Here is a 24,333-nt window from a genome sequence, read left to right as displayed (position 1 = left end):
CCTGTACCAGGCCTCTATCCTATCTAATAAAAGAGTAATATGCAGATTGATCATCACTGCAACACACAATATAGCTGCCCCCATGTGGTCAAAGATCCTGCCCCCATGTGGACACAAGATGGCTACCACAAGATGGCCAGCAGTAGAGGGCAGTTGGGAGGCACCCGGCCTGCAAGGGAGGGCAGTTGAGAAGGACCAGGCCTGCAAGGGAGGGCAGTTGAGAGGGACCAGGCTTGCAAGGGAGGGCAGTTGAGAGGGACCAGGCCTGCAAGGGAGGGCAGTTGGAGGTGATCAACCCTGCAGGAGAGGGCAGTTAGGAGTGACCAGGCCGGCAGAGGAGGGAAGTTGGGGGCAAACAGGCTGGCAGCAGAGTAGTTAGGGGGTGATCAGGCTGGCAGGCAAAAACGGTTAGGGACAATCAGGAAGGCAGGCAGGCAAGCAGTTGGGAGCCAGCAGTCCTGGATTGTAAGAGGGATGTCTGACTGCCCTCGAGGGGTCCCAGATTGGAGAGGGTACAGGCTGGGCTGAGGGACAACCCCCCTCCGTGCACGAATTTCGTGCACCAGGCCTCTAGTAGAGATATAAAATGTCAGGTGGTGATAAATGCTATGAGGAAAATTAAAGTTGGGGGGTGGTAAAAAAGAGAAGGCTAAAGGCTAATTATGTAGATGGTCAAGAAATGTCTTCATATAACTGACAATTTAACAGAGACCTGAAGAAGTGAGGGAATAAGCCATGTAGGTTTCTAGAAAAAGAGTTTTCTGGGCAGAGAGAGCAGCAAATGCAAAGACTATGAAGCAGGAAAGTGCTTGGTGTGTTTAAGGAGTTCCATGGAGGTTTGTGTGGCTGTAGCAGTGTAAGAAAGTAATAGCAAACAAGTCAGGAAAGTAACGGGAAGCTGGAATATGTGAAGCCTAAAGGAGTTGTAAGAACCCTGTCTTATACGAAGAGTGAGATGAGAAGCCATGAGAACTGGAGGACTTTGAGAAGAGGAGTGACATGATCTGACTTTCAAAGAATCATCCTGGCTTCTATGTAGAGAATAAATCGTAGAAGAACCAGGGTAGAAGCCGGGACCACATAGAAAGCTGTGGCAGTAGTCCAGATGAGAAGTAATGATTGCTTGGATTTGGTAATACTGGACAAGGGAGTGAGAAGTGGTTGAATTGTAGATATATTTGAAGGTAGGGTAGAAATAATTTGCTGATGAATTTGATGTGGGTGTGAAAGAGAAGAGTCAGGATATTTCCAAGGTTTTTGTACCAAACAGAAGAATGGCTTGCCATTCACTACAATAGAAACCTTTAGAAGAAACAGCTTTGCTGGGAGCATTAAGAGTTCTGTTTAGGACATGCTCAATTTGAGAGGCCTATAAAAGTCTGGAGGCCTGGGAAGGAATCAAGATGGAGACGTAATTTAGGGAGTTATCAGGATGTAGAGACCATCTATACTAATAAAAGGGTAATATGCTAATTAGACTGGATGTCTTCCGGACGTCCTTCCAGACAAAGCCGCGGCAGCTGCAAGGCCGCAGTGGCAGCAGCAGCGGGGTAATGGGGGCGGTGCGCCTTCCCCTGACCGGCCCGGTCACCTCCTGCAGAGGGAGGCCAGAGGCAGCAGCAGTGGTGGGGTGATGGGGGTGGCACCTTCCCCTGATTAGCCCAGTCGCCTCCCGTAGAGGGCCTAAGCTGTCAGTAGGCCATCCCCTGAAGGCTTCCAGACTGTGAGAGTGGGCAGGCCAGGCTGAGCGACCCCCCCCCCAGTGCATGAATTTTCATGCACTGGGCCTCTAGTATCTATAATAGACTGGACGTCCTACCAGACGACCTTCCAGACAAAGCCGGGGCTGCAAGGGAAGCCCGGGTCCCAGGTGCTTGAAGGAAGCCTGGGTCCTGGGTGCCAGAGGGAAGCCGGTGTCGGCAGCCGGGGGAAGGAAGGCTTACTCTTGCATGAATTTCATGCATCGGGCCTCTAGTAATGTCATAAAACTGGATGAGATCATTAATAGAATGATCTATTGTGAAAATAGTGAAGAAATGTTGCCCAAGAACTCAATCTTTGAATATTACAACACTCAGAAAACAGAAGAGAAGAGAATCAGTAGAAGGACTGAGATAAAGCAACCAGTGAGATAAGAGATGAACCAGAAGAGGAGGAGTCTGGGTAGGTGGATGGATGACAGAATGAGCAAATAAACAGACAAACCAAGTTATGTAAGCCTTCTGAGGCTCAGTCTATAAAATAGGGTTCATGGTGAGGATTGATTATAGAAAATATCCTATCTAATAAAGAATGAATATGCAAATTGACCATCACACCATCATAAAGATGGTGGCGCCCACAACCAATAAGCAGGGAATATGCTAATTGACTACCATGCCCTCAAAGATGGAGGTGCCAACAGCCAATAAGGAGGGAATATGCTAATTGTTACCACGCCCTCAAAGATTGTGGTGCCCACAGCCACAAGATGGCGGTGCCCAGTCCCCTCAGCCCCCCTGGGGCAGCAGGCATGCAGCACAGCCAAGCAACCCCAGGCGGGTCTGGCCACTCCATGTGCCTGCCTCCGGAGATCCCCAGTCCCCTCAGCCCCCCAGCCGCCCAGGGCCGGCCCAAGGTGCAGGCAAGCCTCATATGGCAGCTGCCCAGCCGCCCAGGGCTGCCCAAGGCTCAGGTAACCAGGGCCAGCCGAGGCTTGTGCTGCTGGCAGTGGCAGCAGCAGACGTGTGATGCGGGCATTCCTTCCCCTGATCGCTGGGTTGCCTCTCGCCCCTGAGGGCTCCCGGACTGTGAGAGGGGGCAGGCCAGGCTGAGGGACCCCCCTCTCCAATACATGAATTTTCATGTACCGGGTCTCTAGTATATGTATCATCAATTTCAGCAACTAGCATATAAGAAGTAATAATTGCCGAAACCGGTTTGGCTCAGTGGATAGAGCGTCGGTCTGCGGACTGAAAGGTCCCGGGTTCGATTCCGGTCAAGGGCATGTACCTTGGTTGCGGGCACATCCCCAGTGGGGGGTGTGCAGGAGGCAGCTGATCGATGTTTCTCTCTCATCGATGTTTCTAACTCTCTATCCCTCTCTCTTCCTCTCTGTAAAAAATCAATAAAATATATTTTAAAAAAAGAAGTAATAATTAGTAGCCTTTTGCTATAAAATAAAACAATTAAAAGCATAAGTACAGATTTTTTTTCTAGTGAACAGAAAATGCTGCAGGAATTAAAAGAAAGGAAAAACCTATATGAGTCAGGGTAATAAGGAAGCCTCATGGAAGAAAGAGAAACTTGACCCAGACTTTAAAATGGATTTTGATACAGGCAAGCAGAAGCGTCCCAGGTGCTGTGATGAATAAAGCTCAGAAACAGACTTGAGTATATCATGCTGGTACAGTGAAGAGATGTTTCTCTTCAAACAAAATTTCAGTACAGGCATGAACTTATTTGAGGCTTGTTATTATTGCTGCTTAGTTTTATTTTATTTGGAAACAAACCTATTTATTTTTTAAATGCTTTTTTCATGCTTACAAAACTGGGTTCAGTAGTCAGTACAAGACTGACCAGTTTCATGGTGTCATCCTTTCTTGCTCTAGTACCCACGATTGATGATGGTTTTTGAATTTGTGCCATTAGGTTTTACCACCGCTGAGGGATGTGACAAATCGACCTGAAGTTGGCTCAACTGTGAGAAATAAGCTGGTGCGCCTCATGACACATGTTGACCTTGGAGTCAAACAGATTGCTGCTGAATTCCTTTTCGTCCTTTGCAAGGAGAGAGGTAGGTTAAATTCTCTTTGCCCTCTACTTGGTTATTTTTCTGAGGGAGTTTGCAAAATTATTCTGATAATACTGGCCATATCATTTCACTCTTCAGAGGTTACCTCTCCATCTGTTCTATTAGAGGCCTAAGGAGATATTAAATGTAATAATTTTAAAACATTTTCTATATGCTTCTGAATTCATTGAGACGTGCAGATACACTTCCAAACACACTCACATTTACACTCTGCCTTCTGTATCCTTAATCCAGACTTCTTAATCTTGATGAGCCAGGCATGACCTGGATCCATTATGAAAAAATCTGCTTAACTAATTTAGGTGCTGCAATTTTGATACCAGACAAAGGCCTGAATTAGTGCCTCTTTTTAATTTCCTTTGGAACTGAAATTATATACTTCTTCACTAACTTTTTAGTCAATAAATTGTTCTAGAATGTAAGCTACATAATAGACTAGATCAGTGATTTTCAACCAATGTGCCATGGCACACAAGATTTTTAAAACATGCAATACCTGACTATTTAGTCAGGGGCACTGACTTCTTTTCCCTTAGATTGTCCATTAAAATAATTACAACAGCCAGCACAACACTAGCCATCTGCTGTGAATGAATCCGTCATATCATCAAAAAATAGATTTTTTTGGTGTGCTATAGAATTTTAGTAATTATGTGTGCCATGAGATGAAAAAGGTTGAAAATTGCTGTAGTATATAGAAGTACAAAAGGGCATAAGGTATAACCTTTACCCTTGAAACAGGGTAAGATAGAAGTAGAGAGAAATCCTGTATAATAAAAGCCTAATATGCTAAGTTTGCAACTGCTTGACTGTTCGACCAGTCACTATGACATGCACTGACCACCAGTGGGCAGAAGCTCCAACCGGTAAGTTAGCTTGCTGCTGGAGTCCGACCGATCGGGACTGGGCGAGACGGGCCAGACAGGACACACCCTGGAGCCCTTCCGCAGTCCCTCCCTGGCTGACCAACCTCCCATGGTCCCTCCCAGCCAGCCGCCCCAATCGGAACTGGGTGAGATGGGCTAGACATGCCCTGGATGAATCTGTGCACCAGGCCTCTAGTTTTATAACTACACTACAATGTAATAGTTACTATTTTATAAGTATATATAAAGTGATTGTCTTTTGAGATACATCTAAAAGGTGTTTCCTAAAATTGTATGGGTTGTTTGCTCTGCAAAAGGCAAGTTTTCCAAATAAGGTACTTTGACTATTATTCTGATATTCTTGTTTCTTCATCTCCTGGTTTATAAATGTACTAGTGAAAAAGTCCCATCTAAGCAGATTTTATTTTCCACTCTTTTATAGTACCTCAGTTTTTTGAGATAGATAATTTGGAGGTAGCAAACTTCACTCCTCTCAAAATCTTAAGTCAGTTGAATTCTTTTTTTCCTTTATTCTAGCTTTATCAAGGTATAATTAACAGATAAAATTATATATATTTGAAGTACACAGCACAATGATTTGATATACATGTTCATTGTGAAATGACTACTACAGTTTAATACACCTACTACCTCACATAGTTACCGTGTGTGTGTGTGTGTGTGTGTGTGTGTGTGTGTGGTGAGAACCTTAAAATTTACTCTCTTAGCACATTTCAAGTGTACAATAACTATTAATTATGGTCACCATACTGTACATTAGATCCCCAGAACTTACTCATGCTATAACTAGAGGCTTATGCTCTTTGACCAGCATTTCCCTATTTCCCTTAACCTCTACCCAACCCCCTGGTAACCACCATTGTACTCTGGCTCTATGTGTTGTTTGTTTATGTGCATGTTTTGTTTTTGTTTTTTAAATATATTTGCTCTTTATTTATTTTTTATTGATTTTAGAGAGGGAGGTAGGTGGAGGGACAGACAGACATAGATCAGTTGCCTCCCGCATGTTCCCCCACCTGGACCGAACCCAAAACCTAGGTATGTGCCCTGGCTGGGAAGTGAACCCAAGACCTTGCAGTGCACGGGACAATGCTCCAACCAACTGAGCCACACTGGCCAGGGCTGTTGGTTTGTTTTTTAAGATTTCAGATATAAATGAGATCATACAGTATGTGGTTTATTCACTTCACATAAAGTTCTCTAGGTTTACCCATGTTATCACAAATAGCAGGATTTCCTCTGTTGTCAAGGCTAAATAATATTACATTTTATATACATACTAGAGGCCCAGTGCATGATTGAATCATGCACGTGTAGGGTCCCCTACACACTTTCGCTTTTCGCAGTGGAGCTGGGTGCCTGTCCGCTGGTGCACCAGGCCTTTCAGAAGCCTCCGGCTCGGCGGAGGCTTCTGAAAGGCCTGGTGCCAGAGCAGACAGGCACCCAGCTCACCCACTTTTGATGGTCCACGGCCGCTGAGGGGGGCTACCCTGCTGTTGAGAGGCGCTGAGGGGGACTGCCGCGGACACCTGGCTACCCTGCCGTTGAGAGGCGCAGCTGGGTGTCCGTGGCAGGGCCCCTCAGCAGCCGCGGATCTGGCCGTTGAGAGGCACAGGGGGCGGGAGACCAGCCCCCTGCGCCTCTCAACAGCGGGGTAGCCCCCCTCAGTGGCAGCGGATCCGTGCCTCTCAATGGCCGGATAGGCCACCCCGAGTCCCGCCCCCCAGCCTCCCGCCGCCCAATCGTGGGCGTTGCGGAGTGATGGTAATTTACATATTACTCTATTATTAGATAGGACTAGGAACCCAGCATGTGAAATTGTGTAGCCCTGGTCACCCACCCACCACCCTGCCTTGACACCCAAACCTCTCCACACAGAGCTCTAGCGCGCCTGGTCCAGCCCCCGACCCATCTGGCCTTCTTTGGCCGCTTCAAGCTCCACCTGAGTCGCCTTGGGCTGGTCCCGCCTCCTCCGGGCGCCTCCCCGCTTCCGCCCCATCTCCAGAGCAACGGGGCGGCTCTGCCCCGTCATGGCACCAGAGGAGAGCATGGAAGCCTCTCGCTTGCTGTGCTGTGCTCCTTCCCCTGGCAGGAGGGCAGTGGGGCGCTCTGAGTGCGAGTGGTGGGTGGTAAAAGACTGGTGAGGGAGGCGCTTCAGGCTCTTACCCCAGCCCTCCCTGACACAGGATGGTCATGCCTCCTCCTGGCGCCTCCCCACTTCCGCCCCATCTCTGGAGCAACACCCCACGGTGCATGCAGGCAGCCTCCTGCTTATAGGAGCTAATATGCTAATGGTCCAGTTGTTACGCATTACGGTGTCCCGACCATTAGCATATTAGCTCTTTATTAGTAAAGATATATATTTATCACATCTCCTTTATCCATTCATCTATCGATGGACACTTAACTCACTTCCATATCTTGGTTGTCTATATATATATATATATATATATAAAACCCTAATATGCAAATAGACTGAATGGCAGAACAACCGGTTGCTATGACGTACACTGACCACCAGGGGGTGCGCACAGAACTTGGCGGGCATTTGCCATGGTCGGATGGTGGAGTAGATTAGCAGGGGTGCCAGACCAAAGCGGGGCACCAGTCATTATCATCAGGGCAAGCCTCTGGTGGTTACTGAAAATTCTTTGGTTCCACGCGCCATAGTCCTGCCTAGCCCTCACACATGCTGTCAGCGCCAGGGCCCCAATCACTCAGTGCCATCAACAGGTGCGAGCAGTGGCTGCCAGCCCTGATCGCCCCTCAGGGCTTCTCCATCTCCCCTTGCTCCTAAGAGGCGATCAGGGCAGCAGCCCCTGCTCGCACCTGCTGATGGCGCTGGCCCCGCTTGCACCCGCTGCTGGTGCTGGCCCCAGTCGCTCCGCGCCATCAGCGGGTGTGAACGGGGCCAGCGCTGTCAGCGCATGGGCAAGGCTATGGCAGGAGCAGCGGCAGCAGGAGGGGCCAGGCGGGGGTGCAGAGGATGGGCCGAGACCTGTCCCTGTGCCCACTTCAGTCTCGCAACCCACAGTTCCTTTCAAGGTGCACGAATTCACACACTGGGCCACTAGTTGTATATAATGCTGCAACAAACATGGAAATGCACATATCTCTCAGGGATACTGATTTCATTCCTTTGGAAATATACCCAGTAGTATTGTTAGATCCTATAGTAGTTCTATTTTTAATTTTTTGAGAAACCTTTATACTGTCTTCCATAGTGGCTGCACCAGCTTACATTTACACCAACAGTGTACAAGGAATCCCTTTTCACCACATTCTTGCAACACTTATCATTTCTTGTCCTATCTAATAAAAGAGTAATATGCAAATTGACCGTGCCTCCGCTACACCCACAAGCCATTCCCACCAGCTAATCAGGAGCGAGTATGCAAATTAACCCAACCAAGATGGCTGCAGCCACGGAGCGAGCAGGAGGCTTGGGTTTCCCCGGCAATGGAGGAAGCCAAGCTTCCCGCACATCCTGGCCAGCCGTGGACTCCACTCAAGGCTACAAAGTTTCAATTACAGAAGATAAATAAATCCCAACAAAAATGGCTGTGGCCACAGAGTGAGCAGGAGGCTTCGGTTTCCCTGGCGATGGAGGAAGCCAAACTTCCTGGCCTGCCTGGCCTCCACTCAGGGCTACAAAGTTTCAATTATAGAAGATAAATAAATCCCAGATACCAGGGCCTCTGCTTGGGTCGCCGGGGGTGGCGTGGCCGGCCTGCAAACCACCACAGGCCCCTCACCAGGCTGCCCCACACCCCAAGGGAACCCCCACCCTGATCCAGGACACCCTTCACGGCAAACCAGCTGGCCCCCCACCCATGCACCAGGCCTCTATCCTATCTAATAAAAGAGTAATATGCAAATTGACCATCACTGCAACACAAAAGCTGGCTGCCCCTATGTGGTCAAAGATCCTGTCCCCATGTGGACACAAGATGGCCACCACAAGACGGCAAGCAGGGGAGGGACCAGGTCTTCAAGGGAGGGCAGTTGTGGACAATCAGGCCAGCAGGGGAGGGCAGTTGGGAGGGACCAGCCTGCAAGGGAGGGCAGTTGGGGGCGATCAAGCCTGAAGGGGAGGGCAGTTAGGGGTGACCAGGCCTGCAGGGGAGAGCAGTTGGGGGGGACCAGGGCTGCAGGGGAGGGCAGTTGGGGGGGACCAGGCCTGCAGGGGAGGGCAGTTGGGGGGGACCAGGCCTCCAGGGGAGGGCAGTTGGGGGGCACCAGGCCTGCAGGGGAGGGCAGTTAGGGGTGACCAGGCCTGCAGGAGAGGGCAGTTAGGGGTGAGCAGGCCTGCAGGGGAGGGCAATTAGGGGCAATCGGGCTGTCAGGGGAGCAGTCAGGCATCAATCAGGCTGGCAGGGGAGTGGTTAGGGTGTGATCAGGCTGGCAGGCAGAAGTGGTTAGGGGCAATCAGGCAGGCAGGCAGGCAAGCAGTTGGGAGTCAGTGGTCCTGGATTGTGAGAGGGATGTCCCAGATTGGAGAGGGTGCAGTCTGGGCTGAGAGAGACACTCTCCACCCTCCGTGCACGGATTTCATGCATCGGTCCTCTATCTTTTTTATAAAAGCCATTCTAACAGGTGTGAGGTGATCTGTAATTGTAGTTTTGATATGTATTTCCCTGATAATTAGGGATGTTGTGCACCTTTTCATGTGCTGCTGTCTTCCTTGAGACAATGCTTATTCAGGTCCTTTGCCCACTTATAATTGAACTACAGTTAACCCGTGAACAACATGAAGGTTTAGGGGTGCCGACCCCACACACAATTGAAAACTTTGACTCCCCAAAAACTTAACTACTAATAACTTACTGTTGACAGAAACATAAACAGTCAATTAACATATACTTTATAAAGTAAGCTAAAGGGAAAAAAGTTAAAGTAATAAGGAAGAAAAATATATTTATAGTTTGTACATAATTATTGAAAAAAAATCCACATACACACACACAGTTCAAACCTATATTGTTCAATGGTCAACTGTATTCATTTTTTTTCTATTGAGTTGTATCCATTGAATTCTTAAACTTCATTTCTGACTGATTGATCCAACCACTTCAGTTCCTATTAAGATGGTATATTACCAACATAATCTGATCAATATCATAACAATGACAATAGCAACTGTGTTGAGGTATCTTGTGCCAAATGTCCTATGCCAAACTCCCATAATTCTCGTAAGGCCCCTCTAAGATAAAATTATTATTATTTCAATGTCATAAAGGAGGCATCCTTGCATTTGAGAGCCTTTCAATAACTTATTGAAGGTTACCTAGTTGCCTTCAACTGAAGCCCAAATTTGAGTATTATCATTCCATATTTTCTCACATAATAATTATCTTCAGCTATTGTCATAGACTAGTTATTTAACATCAGCTCTTTTAAACAATTCAGTTCTTTCAGACTTTGAAAATATTAATATAGCATTTTGGAATTAAGTGACAGGTGTAGTGCCTTGCACATAATTTTCAAATACTGGCTGAATTGAATAAATTTTTCTGAAACCAGAAATTTGTTGTTTTTTAAAGTATAATTATACACACACACACACACACACACACACACACACACGTATCTATTCATTAAAAAAGGTGTATCAAAATATACACCAAAATATTATCCATTGTTATCTCTGAGTAGTAGGATGACTGTTAACTTGCTTTTTAGTTCTCTGCTTTGTAATTTTTTTCCTAAAATGAGCATGCATTTCTTTTGTTACTTCTAAAAAACTTATTAAATGAGGGAAAATAAAGTTTATTTCTTCTATAATTACATATCTAAGAACATAAATTACATATCTAAATATAGTCACCTTATTTCTGACTTAGTGAATGTCATAGCGAATAATAGTATATGCATTTATAAAGGAATTTGTTCATTGTTTTTCATTTGAAATGGTTCACTTCATTCCCCCTTGGACCCAACATTTGTGTTTCATAGTCCTAACTTTGGGACCCAAACCAACCCATATTAGGAAAATTGTATCTTTTTCATTTGACCTCTAACAATCCATATATTTTCCTCTGCTTTTCCTTCTAATTTGATTTTAAGTTTAGTAGATTTATTCTTCTGGAATAAAAATTTATTTAACAAATATTTTTTGAGCTAGACCTTGAGAATACAAGATAAATAAGGTCTCTGCCCTCTTCATATTATTTACTTTCTTACCAAGGGTTATAACACAAATGCCTATAAGTGCCAGGCTGGTAATAAAAGTAAGTCAAATGGAGTGGACTCAAGATGATAAACGAAAACTGACACTTAGCTCATTGTTGGGGAGATAGTGCATTGGGACTGAGGACAAAGGGGTGAACAGGGGGCAACTAGAAAGAGGACATTGCTGCTGTTTAGCTCCCACTGATTATTACCATGGAGGAAAATGTAGTCAGTATTATCAAACCTTATAGATTTTCCAAGAGAGGCCAGGACTCTGAATTTTACATAAAATCTCCCAATTTTTTAAATTTGTCAACTAATTCCAATTTTAAAATCTGGTGCAAAAAAAAAAGTTTGTAGTCCACATTCAACTTATAAAAGTCATCAGATTTTGGAATTTGGGTTGTGTTTGGAGACAGACTGTATCGAAATGAAATAAATGTTAAATAATTTATCACAGTGGCTGACCTCCCTCTTAAGGATATTCAAAGCTGCTTGAAAGTGAAGGTACTGTGATCCAGGCTCAAAAGTCAGACTACTAAGTAGAGACAACAGGCAGCTGTCAAACTGGGTTACGAACACAGAGACTGGATTAAGAAAGAAAACTGAAATAGGATGAAATACAAAGGGCAACATTTTATGGAAGACTTGGCACGGAAAGAACTATCCAAGTATCTTCAATACCCATTTGTGCCAGCTAACCTGAATTCCAGCTGAGAGTGGCCCACCAGCTAACCTGTGCTCATGCTACGCACTTGTTTTGTGGAGCCCTGACAAAACTAAACTTTTATTACCTGCTCTGCAAATTATATGCTTCCTGAAGGGGCCTAAAGTTAGACCTAACATGGTTTAATAAGAGAAAATATTTTAAAAACTCCCTGCCTTGGTGAGGTTTTCCCCCTTTTAACATATTCATTACTTCCCAGTATGTGCTAGGCATTGTGGTAGGGGCTGAATTGCAGAGATAAATAAGGCTTGAAATCCCTCACCTTTACTAGTATAAACTTACTTTTGTCTCCTTCCTGTCTCAGAGGAATAGGTGTCTCTATCTCAGAGCCAAGCAGTCCTCCTTTCCTATTGGTCTTTTCTTTTCCTGTCTTCTCAGAAGGCTTGCTCCGTCCGTTCTTACCCTCTATTCTTTTGTTTGTTTTTAATTCTCCCTGTATTTTCCTCAACCTATATGCATCTTCACGTCTCAGCATCTTGAAAAATTCACCTGCTTTTCTTTTCAGTGCCTTACTGCCCACTCAGGCTTCACCTTGCTGCCAGTCAGGCTTCCCCTGCCATTCCTCCCAGAGTCCATTGAAAATGCTCAGTCAGGTCACAGGTTAACTAACAAATTACACAGCAGGCATTTTTTGGTCTTTATCTTTGCTGCCTCTCTCATTAACAGTTGATACTATTGACCACTCTGTTTCTGTGCTACCACACACTCCTGGATTTCTGTCTCTTCTTTTCAGTCTCATTTGCTAACTCCTATCTTTGTCCACATTTTATTGCCACTGTTCTTTAGAGTTCTCTTCTGGCCCCTGAAGTGATCACTCCCTTGACTTCTGCTTCAGCCTATTTGCTGGGCATTCCCAAATCTAAGTATCACTTAATAAACTATTAAAGTAGTCATCTCTATCTGGTCAGGTTTTCTTCTATTTGTCTTCCACATGGCTAACAGAGGGGTTGTTCTAAAAATACAAGTATAATTTTATCATTCCTCCTTGTAAAAGTTTTAATGATTCCTTGTCATCATGGTAAAATCCAAAATTTCCCTCCATGCCTACATTCGTAGTGTATTCTTAATTGTACGAAGTTCTTCATTCTTTCCTGATTATACTGCACCATTTCTTGGCATATCTGCATGACTTGGCAGATGCTGTTCCTTTTGCATAGAATACCTTTCCCTGTCTTTGTTAGCATAGTGAACTTTGTTTATCCTTGAAGTGTGTTAAGCATTATCTCTGTAAAGACATTTCTGATCATTCAAGGCAGATTCAATCATTCTCTGCCTTGTATAATTTTTACTTTTCTCTGTTTTTAATACTTTCCACGTTTGCTATGTTGTAACTTTTTTATGTGTTGAACTTTCATTCTGGACATTAGTTTCTTTAGGTCAAAGATCATGTCTTTTTCATCTTTGGATCCCTAGTATTAACAATGTACCTTACAGATAGTAGGTGCCCCAGGGTTTAACGAAAGAACAAACATTTGTGCTCTCTATGAATTTACTGTGGTGGGCAAAAGTAGGTTTATAGTTGTGAATACACAAAACAGTTTATTCTTGTATTAAACTGTTATTTTCCATATGAACAACTGTAAACCTACTGTTGCACCCCCTGTACCTTGTCCTGTGGATTTCTACATTAAAAGGAATAATTTCAATGCACTATGGTAAGCACCAGAAGAGAGGAATGTGTCAGGTTCTGTGACCTGGAAGAGAGAATGGTTGGGTGGTGTGGAGAAAGTCAGAAAGTCTTCACAGAAGAGGACAGAGAAAGGGGCACTGCCTTGGTATACACAGAAAAGAAACTAGTTCAAGGTGCAATGATTGACGATGTGTACAGTTAGAAGAGATGAGTTTGAAAAAGAAAGCAAAGGCCTGAAAATGAAGAACCTGTTTGGCCCTGTTGTAGAACTTGAGCTTCAGCCTTTAGGGGAGAAATTAGGAGTTTCATCCAGGAAGGCAGTACTGTCACACTTTTGCTTTACGAAGGTATAGCAGGTATTGTATGGAGGGATGTGAGACTAGTAATAGGGAGAGTAGTTAGAGGAAGCTAGTATAGGATTTCTAAAAGTATTTGGAAGGAAAGGATTATAAATTCTTTTCTGTGTAGCAGAGAAGGGGGAAGGGCCTCTGGGTAGAATGTGCCTCTGCCATTCTTTTTCCTTGATAAAAGGGCTAAACCTCGTTTTCATTTTCATGGGAGAGTGTGATAAAACCCATGTTTGTGGAAGCAGTGATACCATGACTGCCAGTGCCGCTCTGACTTGGCAGCGTGCTGCTGTTTGCTTTCCTCTGTCCATGGTGCCCTCTAGCATCTTGATAACATAATGGTGAAATATTTCTTGCAACTTTCTGACTGAGTGCTATTTGTTTCATTTTTGCAGCAGTTTCATCTAACTGTATGGGTGGTTACTATGAAAAGAACACATACTTGTGTGTTTCTTTTTCTTTTAAAGACCACCAGAATATCTTTGCCTTTATCAGCTCACCTTACCATCCAAGTTCAGTCCATTTTCCTGCTTTTTACTGCTTTCCCAATATCAAATAGGATGTTATACAATGTATTTCAAAATAGACTAAAAAGTAGCTAGAAACATTCCATCAAATATAGTTGACCCTTCAGCAGGGTGGGGCTTACGAGCACCAACCATTGGTGCAGTTGAAAATCAGTGTATTACTTAAGCCCTTCACATATGCAAATTCCCGACCAAGGACTGAAAATATATAACATCAGTCAGAACTTCACAAGGAAAATGCTTCTTACTATGAGAATTATGTACTCCATTTGCCTTCCCACCCCAACCCCCATTTTAAGTATTTTATGCTATTAACAAAAGTTCATTTTATTTTAAAACTATTGGCTATAGCCTCATCTGCTTTGAAGACAAGGTGGGTCTTAAATTGTCTCTGTAACTGAAGCTGTCAGAGAGTTGGCATATGTTTGTTCCAGTGAATGAGCAGTAAGCATTATTTTCATGAAAGTGCTAGGAAATTTTTCTATTGCCTGGCTTCCAGGAAGACAATCTGCATAAGAAAGCAAGTTTTTTAGTGTTCTGTTTCTTTTTAATCTATTTTGGACTTTGATAAACTCTGAATTCTTAAACTGTTTTCATCTTTAGCTATTGTAGGTGGTTACATTTTGTGTCTTTTTATTGTTGTTTTGTTTTTGGGTATATTCATTTAAACCATTTATTCATATCTCAATTTAGACTTCCACAATTTCAGTGGAATATTTCTTTTCTGGACCACTAAACATTGTTATTTGTTAAAAACAAGAATAATAATAAACCCTGTCAAAAATGCATATATAGCGAGAGTATGCCATGTGGGTTCAGATCTATGATCCTTTGACCTCAGTGATGTGTCATTAAGGTCATGTCTGACTCCATGAATATTAAGAATGCCTGTATATACTGGATATTCACTTTTCCTAATAACTCATTAAGAATTCTTTAATTTCTCTAAACCACTTCATCTTGCAGAGGTACTAAATGCAAGAGAGAGCAGATCAGGTGTATTCTGAGGGCTTTCAAGTTACACCACCATGATCTCTCATTAAATTGTAATATGATTTTATTGAGCACCCACTGAGAATTATTGCCAAAGAAACCATAGTTATCAATAGGTTTTAAGGTAGCAAATGGTTGAAACTTAGAGTGTAAACTGCATTTAATCTACTTATATTATTAATACATATTTCTTTTTGCATAAATTTCACCAGTTTGCTATATTCTTTGAAAGCAAGACTTCCTTTTATTTTTACTGTCAAGGGAGGTACCCTGTAGTTCAAGTATTTGAAAATTTAATAACCAACTCTCTCCTGGTTGGTCTATTCATTCTATTCACACCCATAATTTCATACTCTTACCACAGTTATCCTCTGTCCTTACCCACCTATTTCCTATCCATTGCCCCTTTCTAGTTCCCAGAGTCATTTTAATAGCTCTCCTCTTAATCTTTTTTTAAAATATATTTTTATTGATTTCAGAGAGGGATGGAGAGGGACAGAGAGATATAAACATCAATGATGAGAGAGAATCATTGATTGGTTGCCTCTTGCACATCCCCCTACTTGGTATCAAATCTGCAACCCAGGCATGTGCCCTTGACTAGAATCGAACCCGGGACCCTTCAGTCCACAGGCCAATGCTCTGTCCACTGAGCCAAACCAGCCAGGGCTCTTCTCTGAATCTTCTCCAGATTTATTTTATCTTTTTGAGGTAAGTGATCTGAATTACAGTGTATTTCAGATGTAGATTTTACTGAGGCCTTACACATGGATAGGATAGTGTTGTTTTGCTTCCTACAGTTGTCTTTAGTTGCCATTTTATTGAAAGCCTTAATTAAGTTTTGCCAGTTTTTATCTTTTGTTTGAATATTTTAGTGTTCACCTTCAAATTGTCTGAAGAAAAGAAAGTGCTTCTATATAAAGCTGCTAGTGATTGCTCAGTATCTTCCTTAAAGGTGCTTAGAAATCATACACACAAAGTAAAACTCCTACAGTTCAAGGTTTCCTTGAAAAAGTGTTACATGTTTGCTTCTCTTCAAGATAATCACCTTACACTGGTGACAAGCAACGTACTACTTAGAGGGACCTGTGCCAAATGCTTCGTTGGAGCTTGTTTGTTTGGGTTGACTAAGATTAAGTCAGAAGGTGATCAGTGATCATTTTACCTATATGATTAGGAAAATACTGTGTGCCGACACTTTTTTAAGCACTTTGCATGTGTTGACCTGTGAGGTAGATATTATTCCAATTCTCCAGATTAGAAAATGTGGGTACAGAGCTGCAAAGTAACGCACCCAGGGTCAACCAGCTAGTACATGTTCATTATTGAAATCCAGCCAGTCTAACTCCCGAGCTTCCCTTCTCAGTGGATTCTGTGTGTTTTCATATATATGACTAGTGGCCCGGTGCACGAATTTGTGCACATTGAAAGGAAATTAATTAGGAGAAATATTTTAATATTGCTATTCGCCCTTTCTCTATAATAGAAGTGTCAACCAAACTCACAATCGACAATGATAGATTGAAACACACACCTGCGATTGGTGCCAGTGAGAGCTTTATATGTATTGCGCATGCCTGAGTCAACTTAGCCTTTTATGTATATACTTGAGGCCCAGTGCATGAAATTCATGCACTCGGAGGGAGGTCCCTCAGCCTGGCCTGCGCCCTCATGCAGTCTGGGAGCCCTCGGGGAATGTCCGACTGACGGCTTAGGAGCGGGCCTAAGCCATCAGTCAGACATCCTTAGCACTGCCGCAGAGGTGGGAGAAGCTCCTGCCACTGCCGCTGCACTCGCCAGCTGTGAGCCTGGCTTCTGGCTGAGTGGAGCTCCCCCTGTGGGAGCACACTGACCACCAGGGGACAGCTCCGGCATTGAGCATCTTCCCTCTGGTGGTCATTGCGTGTCATAGCAACCGGTCATTCCGCTGTCAGGCTGAAATCAGCTCTCCAACATTCCCCGAGGGGTCCCAGATTGCGAGAGGGCGCAGGCCAAGGAACCCCACCGATGCACGATCAGGGCCAGGGAGGGACATGGGAGGTTGGCCAGCCAGGGAAGGACCGCAGGAGGGCTCCAGGGCATGTCCAGTCCGTCTTGCTCAGTCCCGATTGGCTAGATTCCAGCAGCAAGCTAACCTACCGGTTGGAGCGTCTGACCCCTGGTGGTCGGTGCATGTCATAGCAACTGGTCGACGGCCCCCTGGTGGTCAGTGCACATCATAGCAAGTGGTTGAGCGGCCGTAGCATTCATTAGCATATTGCGCTTTGATTGGTTGAATGGATGACCGGACACTTAGCATATTAGGCTTTTGTTATATAGAATAGGATAAGATAAACTTGCTTAATTAGACCTGCTTTCTGATGTAGCTAAACTTTTTCCAGCCCAGTGAAGCACCTCAACTTCTCTTTCAGGTAATTATCAGCCACACAGCAATAAATATCAACACAAAGCAGATTATTATTGTAGATCATGCAGGGAGAACAAAGGGTAAAGTATTTAACTGCAGCAGTGTTTGACTATATTCTGCGCAGTGAGAAAACCTAAAGTCATTTTCAAGGTCCATCATTTCTTACTTCTTTCAGTCAGGTTAAGTTTCTAAGCATTCTAAATCTCCATTTTATGGCTAATGAAAAAAGAATAGGATTCCACTGAGTCTCCTATCTACCTGCTCGAGGACTTCTGTGAGTTTCCAATTAGATGAGGCACGGGAAAATGCTTCACAGACATTTGGTTAAAGTGTGAAATGTTTCCACCTGGCTATAAAGCAAGTCATGTTCCTGGGCTGAAGAAACTGCAGGGAAACTAGTTGTCACTAGGGAGAGGAAGCCAGGCGTTGCTACGTGACATCATTACCCAGCACCCACAGTGACCGTTTCCAGGCTGGACTGGCTAGTGAGCCGCATTTTGTGCCTTGAAGGTCTTGCCAACGTTGGCTGCAATTTGGTGGGGTGTCATTCCTGGGTGGTGACGGGGCCTGTGTCCCACTTGGGGGAAGCTGAGTGTTGGTTTATGGGCGCCAGGTCCGTGGTGCCAGCCAGTGCACATCATGGCAGCTCCTGTGTTGAGCATCTGCTCCCTGGTGGTCAGTGTGCGTCATACCAACCGGTCGGACGGTCACATACTTAGCATATTAACCTTTTATGTATATAGATTGCTTTTTTTAAAAAGTAGTAACTTAGCCCATTCTATTTGCTAATATCCTTAAGTTTTCTTATTTTCTTTCCCTCCAGTTCCTACAAAGGGTGTAAGAAAAATTTTACATGATGTGCGATACTGGTAAAATGCCAGTAACTCATTTCTAATCATCATTTCTCTAAAACTGGATAAAGAAATAAGATTTATGAACAAAAACTTAAAACAGCACCCTTACCAATGTCCTGGTGGTCAGAGAGGCCCCACTTCTGCAACAAAGTATATTCAAATCAGCTGTTTGAATTTCAGAACCCTGAAAAAAGATTGGTCCTCAGAGCACATAGAAGAGTTTGTAGGTAGCTCAGTGTAATCACTACCAACCACACTTTGAAAAATTCTCCATTTTAAGCTTTACCATCGTAGCCTTTATCTCCAATGTCCCTGTGTTGGTGCATAGTCAGTGATGCTAGTGCACACCCAAGGATTCCTGTCTAAAAACCTGTTCTGTTTTTGCAGTGGATAGCCTGCTGAAATACACTGGCTATGGGAATGCTGCAGGACTGTTGGCGGCCAGGGGCCTCTTGACTGGAGGAAGAGGAGATAATTGGTACTCAGAGGACGAGGACACAGACACTGAAGAATACAAAAATGCAAAACCAAAGTATAGTATCAAGTTTCTTTTCACCTAATTCTGTGCCTTTGAGTGGGTTATTTGGCTTTCACTTCCTTTGTCTCTCATTTTCCAAGTGTTTTTTTTCTTTTGTGGATTTGGGAACCTTCCATTTAATAGTGTTTTCAGAGGCAGTTTCGTTGCTCAGGCCTTAGAGCAGTGGTCGCCAACCTTTCAGACCTCATGGACCACCAGTGGTCCACAGACCACCGGTTGGTGACTGCTGCCTTAGAGTGTATCTTCAAGTGATTGAGGAAGGATAATAATTGCAAGGAATGTTCTGCTGCATGATTATTTTCAACATGCTCATTACCCTGTCCCAAGAAATAAGAGAGATGGTGCTTTTATGTATCTACCATCATATATTTTATAGATTTTTTTAAATATATTTTATTGATTTTTCACAGAGAGGAAAAGAGAGGGATAGAGAGTTAGAAACATCGATCAGCTGCCTCTTGCACAACCCCCACTGGGGATGTGCCCGCAACCAAGGCACATGCCCTTGACTGGAATCGAACCCGGGACCCTTCAGTCCGCAGGCCGATGCTCCATCCACTGAGCCAAACCGGCTTCGGCCATCATATATTTTAAAAGTATTATTGTTTCCTTTTTGCTTCCTTTCCATAGGTTGAGATTTTAGAAGGTATAACCAAGACTGAGTATTTAAGTTGGTTATTTGATACTTCATTCTTTCTCAGAAAGCTAAATGTAGGTTCCATATATTCTGATCTTCCCTCTTGCATGAAAGCCTTTATGAGTCAATAAAGCAACAAGGCACATTACTAGCAAAAGTAAAGAACTTTGGCTCCACAGTAAATTTTACTCAAACATTGAGGGAATTACCTCTGAGCAGATGCATTAGTGCTCTGAATAGGCAAACAGAGACTCCTCAAGTCCTCCCTGAGTCAGTGCTTACAAATCAGACACTAATTCTTCTGTCCCGAACAAACCACCTCTACTTCCTTGCCTTCCCTCACCATCCTTTTCATCTTCCTCTCAACCCCCATCCCAGGTAGGTTCCTTAGTTTCCACTTACTAGGAGTTGTTTGAGCTCAGTTTCCTGGTTTTTATTACTGAATACTAAAAGGGTAACTGCTTTTTGGCATCATTGATGTTGACATGCTATGTTTTCTACTGATAGTCTTCTAGAGTGTGATGTGGGTCATGTTGTATTTGGTCAAAGATAGAAAATCATTATCTGCAAAATTAGCGCCCCCCCCTTTTTAGTTCAGATTACATCCTGTTGACATGAAAGTAATGGATTGTAAGAAGGTAAAAGATTATGCCCTAATTAGGAATTTTATTGCCCATATTCTCAGCAAATTGGTCTGAGCAGGTAACATCACTTTTAGCAACCCAGTGCTATCAGCCTCAGCAGGATCTTATAGAGTATATCCCCTTTCCCCCAAAGAAAAGCTTTGGGGGGAAATGCTAGCAGTAAGTTCTTAAGACTGCCACCATTTAGATGTTATAAATTGGGTATCTCTATCAAGTATTTGAAGACAAGATAGAGAAATCATACTTTAATCTTTCCCTAATTATATATAATTTAATTATAAAGTAGTCTTGCTCACTCTTGTTTTTTCCATTCCATAAATTATATTTCCATAACAGTTTAATGTTTTATATTTCTCCATTTGAAACATTAAAATATACCAGTGGAGAAGTCTCATATTAAAGGAAGATAGAAATTACATTAGGCATTCTTTGTGCCCCAGGGATGTGGACACAGTCAACTTAGACAACTCTTGAGTACTTGTGGATGGTCAGTATTGTTGCAACTCAATGTGTATTGTTGCTTTTGTTTGGTAGATGATTTCTGTAATGGTAATGGCCATGTATCTAGCAGGCACCAGAATGCTACTGTAACAAGAAAGAGCTCGCCCTCACCGGTGTGGCTCAGTGGATAGAGCGTCGGCCTGTGGACTCAAGGGTCCCGGGTTCGATTCTGGGCAAGGGCATGTACCTTAGTTGCGGGCACATCCCCAGTGGGGAGTGTGCAGGAGGCTGCTGATTGATGTTTCTCTCTCATTGATGTTTCTAACTCTCTCTCGTTCTCCCTTCCTCTCTGTAAAAAATCAAAATATATTTTTAAAAAAAGAAAGAGCTCAGAGAAAATACAAGAACACTGGGTCTCTTCCAGTGGTATGGGACATAGACATGCTAGATTTCAGAAGAACACTGTTTGTTTAAATCAAAGACCATGAGGTTTGATATTGTTATTGTCTTCGCTTTCTGTCATAGGAGATTCTGTACTAGTACTTGGGCCTTACATCCCTAATCTTTAACCTTTGGACCTGGCCTACGTTGTTCATAGGAATGGTATCTTATAGTCAGAATAGTCACCATTGTGAAATTTTGTGTTTCTTAAACATTACTCATTACAAGTATAAATATGGATTTCCCATCTGTTTTTGTTTTTTCTTATATCTTTCCTACTTTTAGGTGAAACAGGGTAGTGGGATGTTTAATTTGTTAAAATACTTATCTAGATGGTCCTTGTGGAAGTAGTGGTGAATAAAGTACTTTCCAAGTGAGATAGTCCTTTGTGCTCTAGGCAGTGATCCACAGAGCCTGAAGAACTTTTCCCTAAAAGTTGTTATGAAAACTTTTATCAATCTAGTGGAACTTATAAAATCTGACAGGATTGCTTACTCCCCCACCCTCTGTCCTTCACCAGTCAGTGTTCCCGGGATCAGAGTCTAGCTTTCTTATGATACATTTATTCACAAGAGTTGCTGGTATTGGCAAAAGCAGAGAAATTACCCCTCATCCAGTTGGCCCTTATCCCATTGTAAAAAATTGTAAGTGGATTCTGATTAATGCACCAAGGTAACCTGTAATCCTTTAGTGGAATCTGAAACCAAGAATTGTATGAAGCTTACATTCAGGCTGTGGGAGACAGTTATTATCACAACAGTCCTTTTTGTGTCAAAATAAATGTATTTAATGGACTGGAAATGGCTTTCTGTAATTAGCACACTTAGACAGGATACACTCATTGAATCAAGTTACATGCCACACAGGTTTTTGATGTATGTTTAGCCATGTTTGTTAAAAGGCTTCATATAAACTTTGGTATTGTATCAAAGAGAAACCAAATCTCTAAATTCCAATTTTATACCTGTTTCTTTTATGTCTCTGAGCATGGAGGCTCCTAAATTGTCTATGTAATATAACTGACTGATATGGTGTATACATAATTGCAAACATCAATCAAAAGATGTGTATCTAATGACATTTGGCTCATTGTAGACCAGTGACTTTCAGGGTGGGTTAGGAGCCTAGGGGCCCTAAGAGGTGTCTTTAAAGAACTTCTGTACAGAGGGGCAGAAGGAGGGGAGGGGAAGGCCAGAGTGGGCAGAACTTTAAGATCCCTCCTTACACTCTTAATACCCCTACTAACTCAGATCACATTCAGAAGCTTATCATTATACTAACCTACTTAGGTATTGCCTTCTTGACTATATTTCTCTCAGCCGTAGCTCTGTCAGCATCTGTATTGACAGTTTTTTAGCAAAAAGAATTTTTTTCTTTTATTTGTCAAGGTTTATTATGCTACTTGAAGTCGGGGCTCTACATGAAAGATCTTTGTTTTTAATATTTATTGAATTAAATGAGCCAGAAATCAGGACTTGAAGATTTTCCCTTTTGCCTAGTTTGGGCTGTGATGGTATCTTTAGATAAGATAGGATTTAACTACCATTTCTAGGAAGTAGAATTAATTTACTGTAAGCTGTCATGAAATACAATCTAAATTCAGATCTCTAGAACAGCGGTCGCCAACCAGTAGTCCGTGGACCATTGGTGCTCCGTGAGGTCCTAAAGGTTGGCGACTGCTGCTCTAGAAGGTCAGAATTGAGAATAAAATCATTGCCACTTCTGCATTACACTGGGTTCTGTAAGTTTACCAGCTTTTGAGATATTTGCAACCCCACCAGTTTTGTACTTTCATAACTGAATTCTCTATTTTTTATTCTATTTCTGTGTTATAATTTGGGTAAATGGCCAACAAGAGGTCAGTTGTGTTAGATGACTACAGTGTTGCTCCACATTTCATTTCCTGTAGATTTACAACCATAGTTTCTATATCCTTTATAATAAAGGATATCTGTCTTAATCCAAAACACTCAACATAGGAAACACTAAGAAAGCACTATAATTTAAATAGACATTTTGGAGTTTTTTTTTAATTGCCTAGATGCAATATGGTATCTCTATATATACATATATGTATTCAGTATGTTTATTTGTATGGTTGCTACACAATAGACACTTAGTAAATATTTGGTCAACAGTGAAAGAGTGGCAACACACACCCTAGTTCTTTGCACTGCTAATGGACTGCAAAAACTTGGATTAAGATGTTTCATAATTTACCATCTTGTTTATTGTAGAATCACTGTTCTATTTTTATGGTAATTCTCAAACTACTTGAGACATTTTCAGCCATTAACTATGTCTCTATCTGAATATATCTATAGGAAATTGCTCCAAATACATAATTGTTGCATGGCTTCCTTAGTTAATGAAGATTGCACAGGCCCCTCTTGGGTGATGATTTAACTGAATAGAGTAAGCTTACTACATCATCCAAGGCCTTTTGGCTTGCTTATTTCTTAGCAAGTGGCTCACTTATGCTAATAATAATAGCTGTTATTTACTGAGTGTCTAATATGTGCAGGTACTGTTCTAAGAACTTTCCTGATATTATCTCATTTAACTTTCATAGTAACCCTTTGGGATAGAGTTCTCCCCAGTTTATAGAAGAGGACACTAAAGCTCAATGATGTCAAGAACTTGTGTAGAGCACATAGTTCATGAGTTATCAGGTGGCCTGACTTCAGAGCTTATGGTGTTTTTTGGGGGGGGAGGGGTGGTTGAGGTAGGCAAAGCAAGTTTTATTGTGCTCTTCACTTTGCCTTCTTATTTGAGGGGTAAAATATACATGCTATAAAATTCACCATTTTAGGAACCATATATAGGTGAAATCATATACAATATTTATCGTTTTTTGACTGGCTAATTTCACTTAGAATAATGTCTTTAAGATTCATCCATATTGTAGCATGTGTCAAAATTTCCATCCTTCTTAAGGCTGAATGACATTCCATTTGTATGTACCACATTTTATTTAACCATTCTTCTGTCAGTGAAGACTTAAATTGTGTCCACCTTTTGGCTATCCTCCTATCTAATAAAGAAGGAATATGCTAATTGACCATCACGCCCTCACAAAGATGGCGGTGCCCACAGCCAATAAGGAGGGAATATGCTAATTGCTGTCACGCCTTCAAAGATGGCGGCATCCACAGCCACAAGATGGTGGTGCCAGTCCCTTCAGCCCCGCTGGGGCTGCAGGCATGCGGCACATCCGGGTCCACCACTAGGTGGGTCTGGCCGCTCCACATACCTGCCTCCGGAGTCCCCCAGTTGCCTCAGTCCCCCAGCCACCC

General features: G+C 42.9%; 1 protein-coding gene across 6 annotated transcripts in view; it reads left to right on the top strand.

The window, feature by feature from the left end:
• RIC8B (RIC8 guanine nucleotide exchange factor B) overlaps window positions 1–24,333 on the top strand; it is a 112,672-nt gene that overhangs the window by 67,327 nt on the left and 21,012 nt on the right. For all 6 annotated transcript variants that reach the window (XR_013813631.1, XR_013813632.1, XR_013813633.1 and 3 more), the window contains exons 7-8: window positions 3,631–3,775; window positions 18,724–18,868. Coding sequence is in view for 2 of the 6 variants with exons in the window: in XM_079773882.1 (XP_079630008.1) it covers window positions 3,631–3,775; window positions 18,724–18,868 (290 nt within the window). In the remaining 4 variants the exon portion in view is untranslated. The remainder of the gene's footprint in view (window positions 1–3,630; window positions 3,776–18,723; window positions 18,869–24,333) is intronic.

Source organism: Cnephaeus nilssonii, assembly GCF_951640355.1.
Source record: "Cnephaeus nilssonii genome assembly, chromosome: 6".
Taxonomy (NCBI): Eukaryota; Metazoa; Chordata; class Mammalia; order Chiroptera; family Vespertilionidae; genus Cnephaeus; species Cnephaeus nilssonii.
The sequence above is the reverse complement of the archived record's forward strand: the minus strand, read 5'-3'. Positions and strand labels throughout refer to the sequence as shown.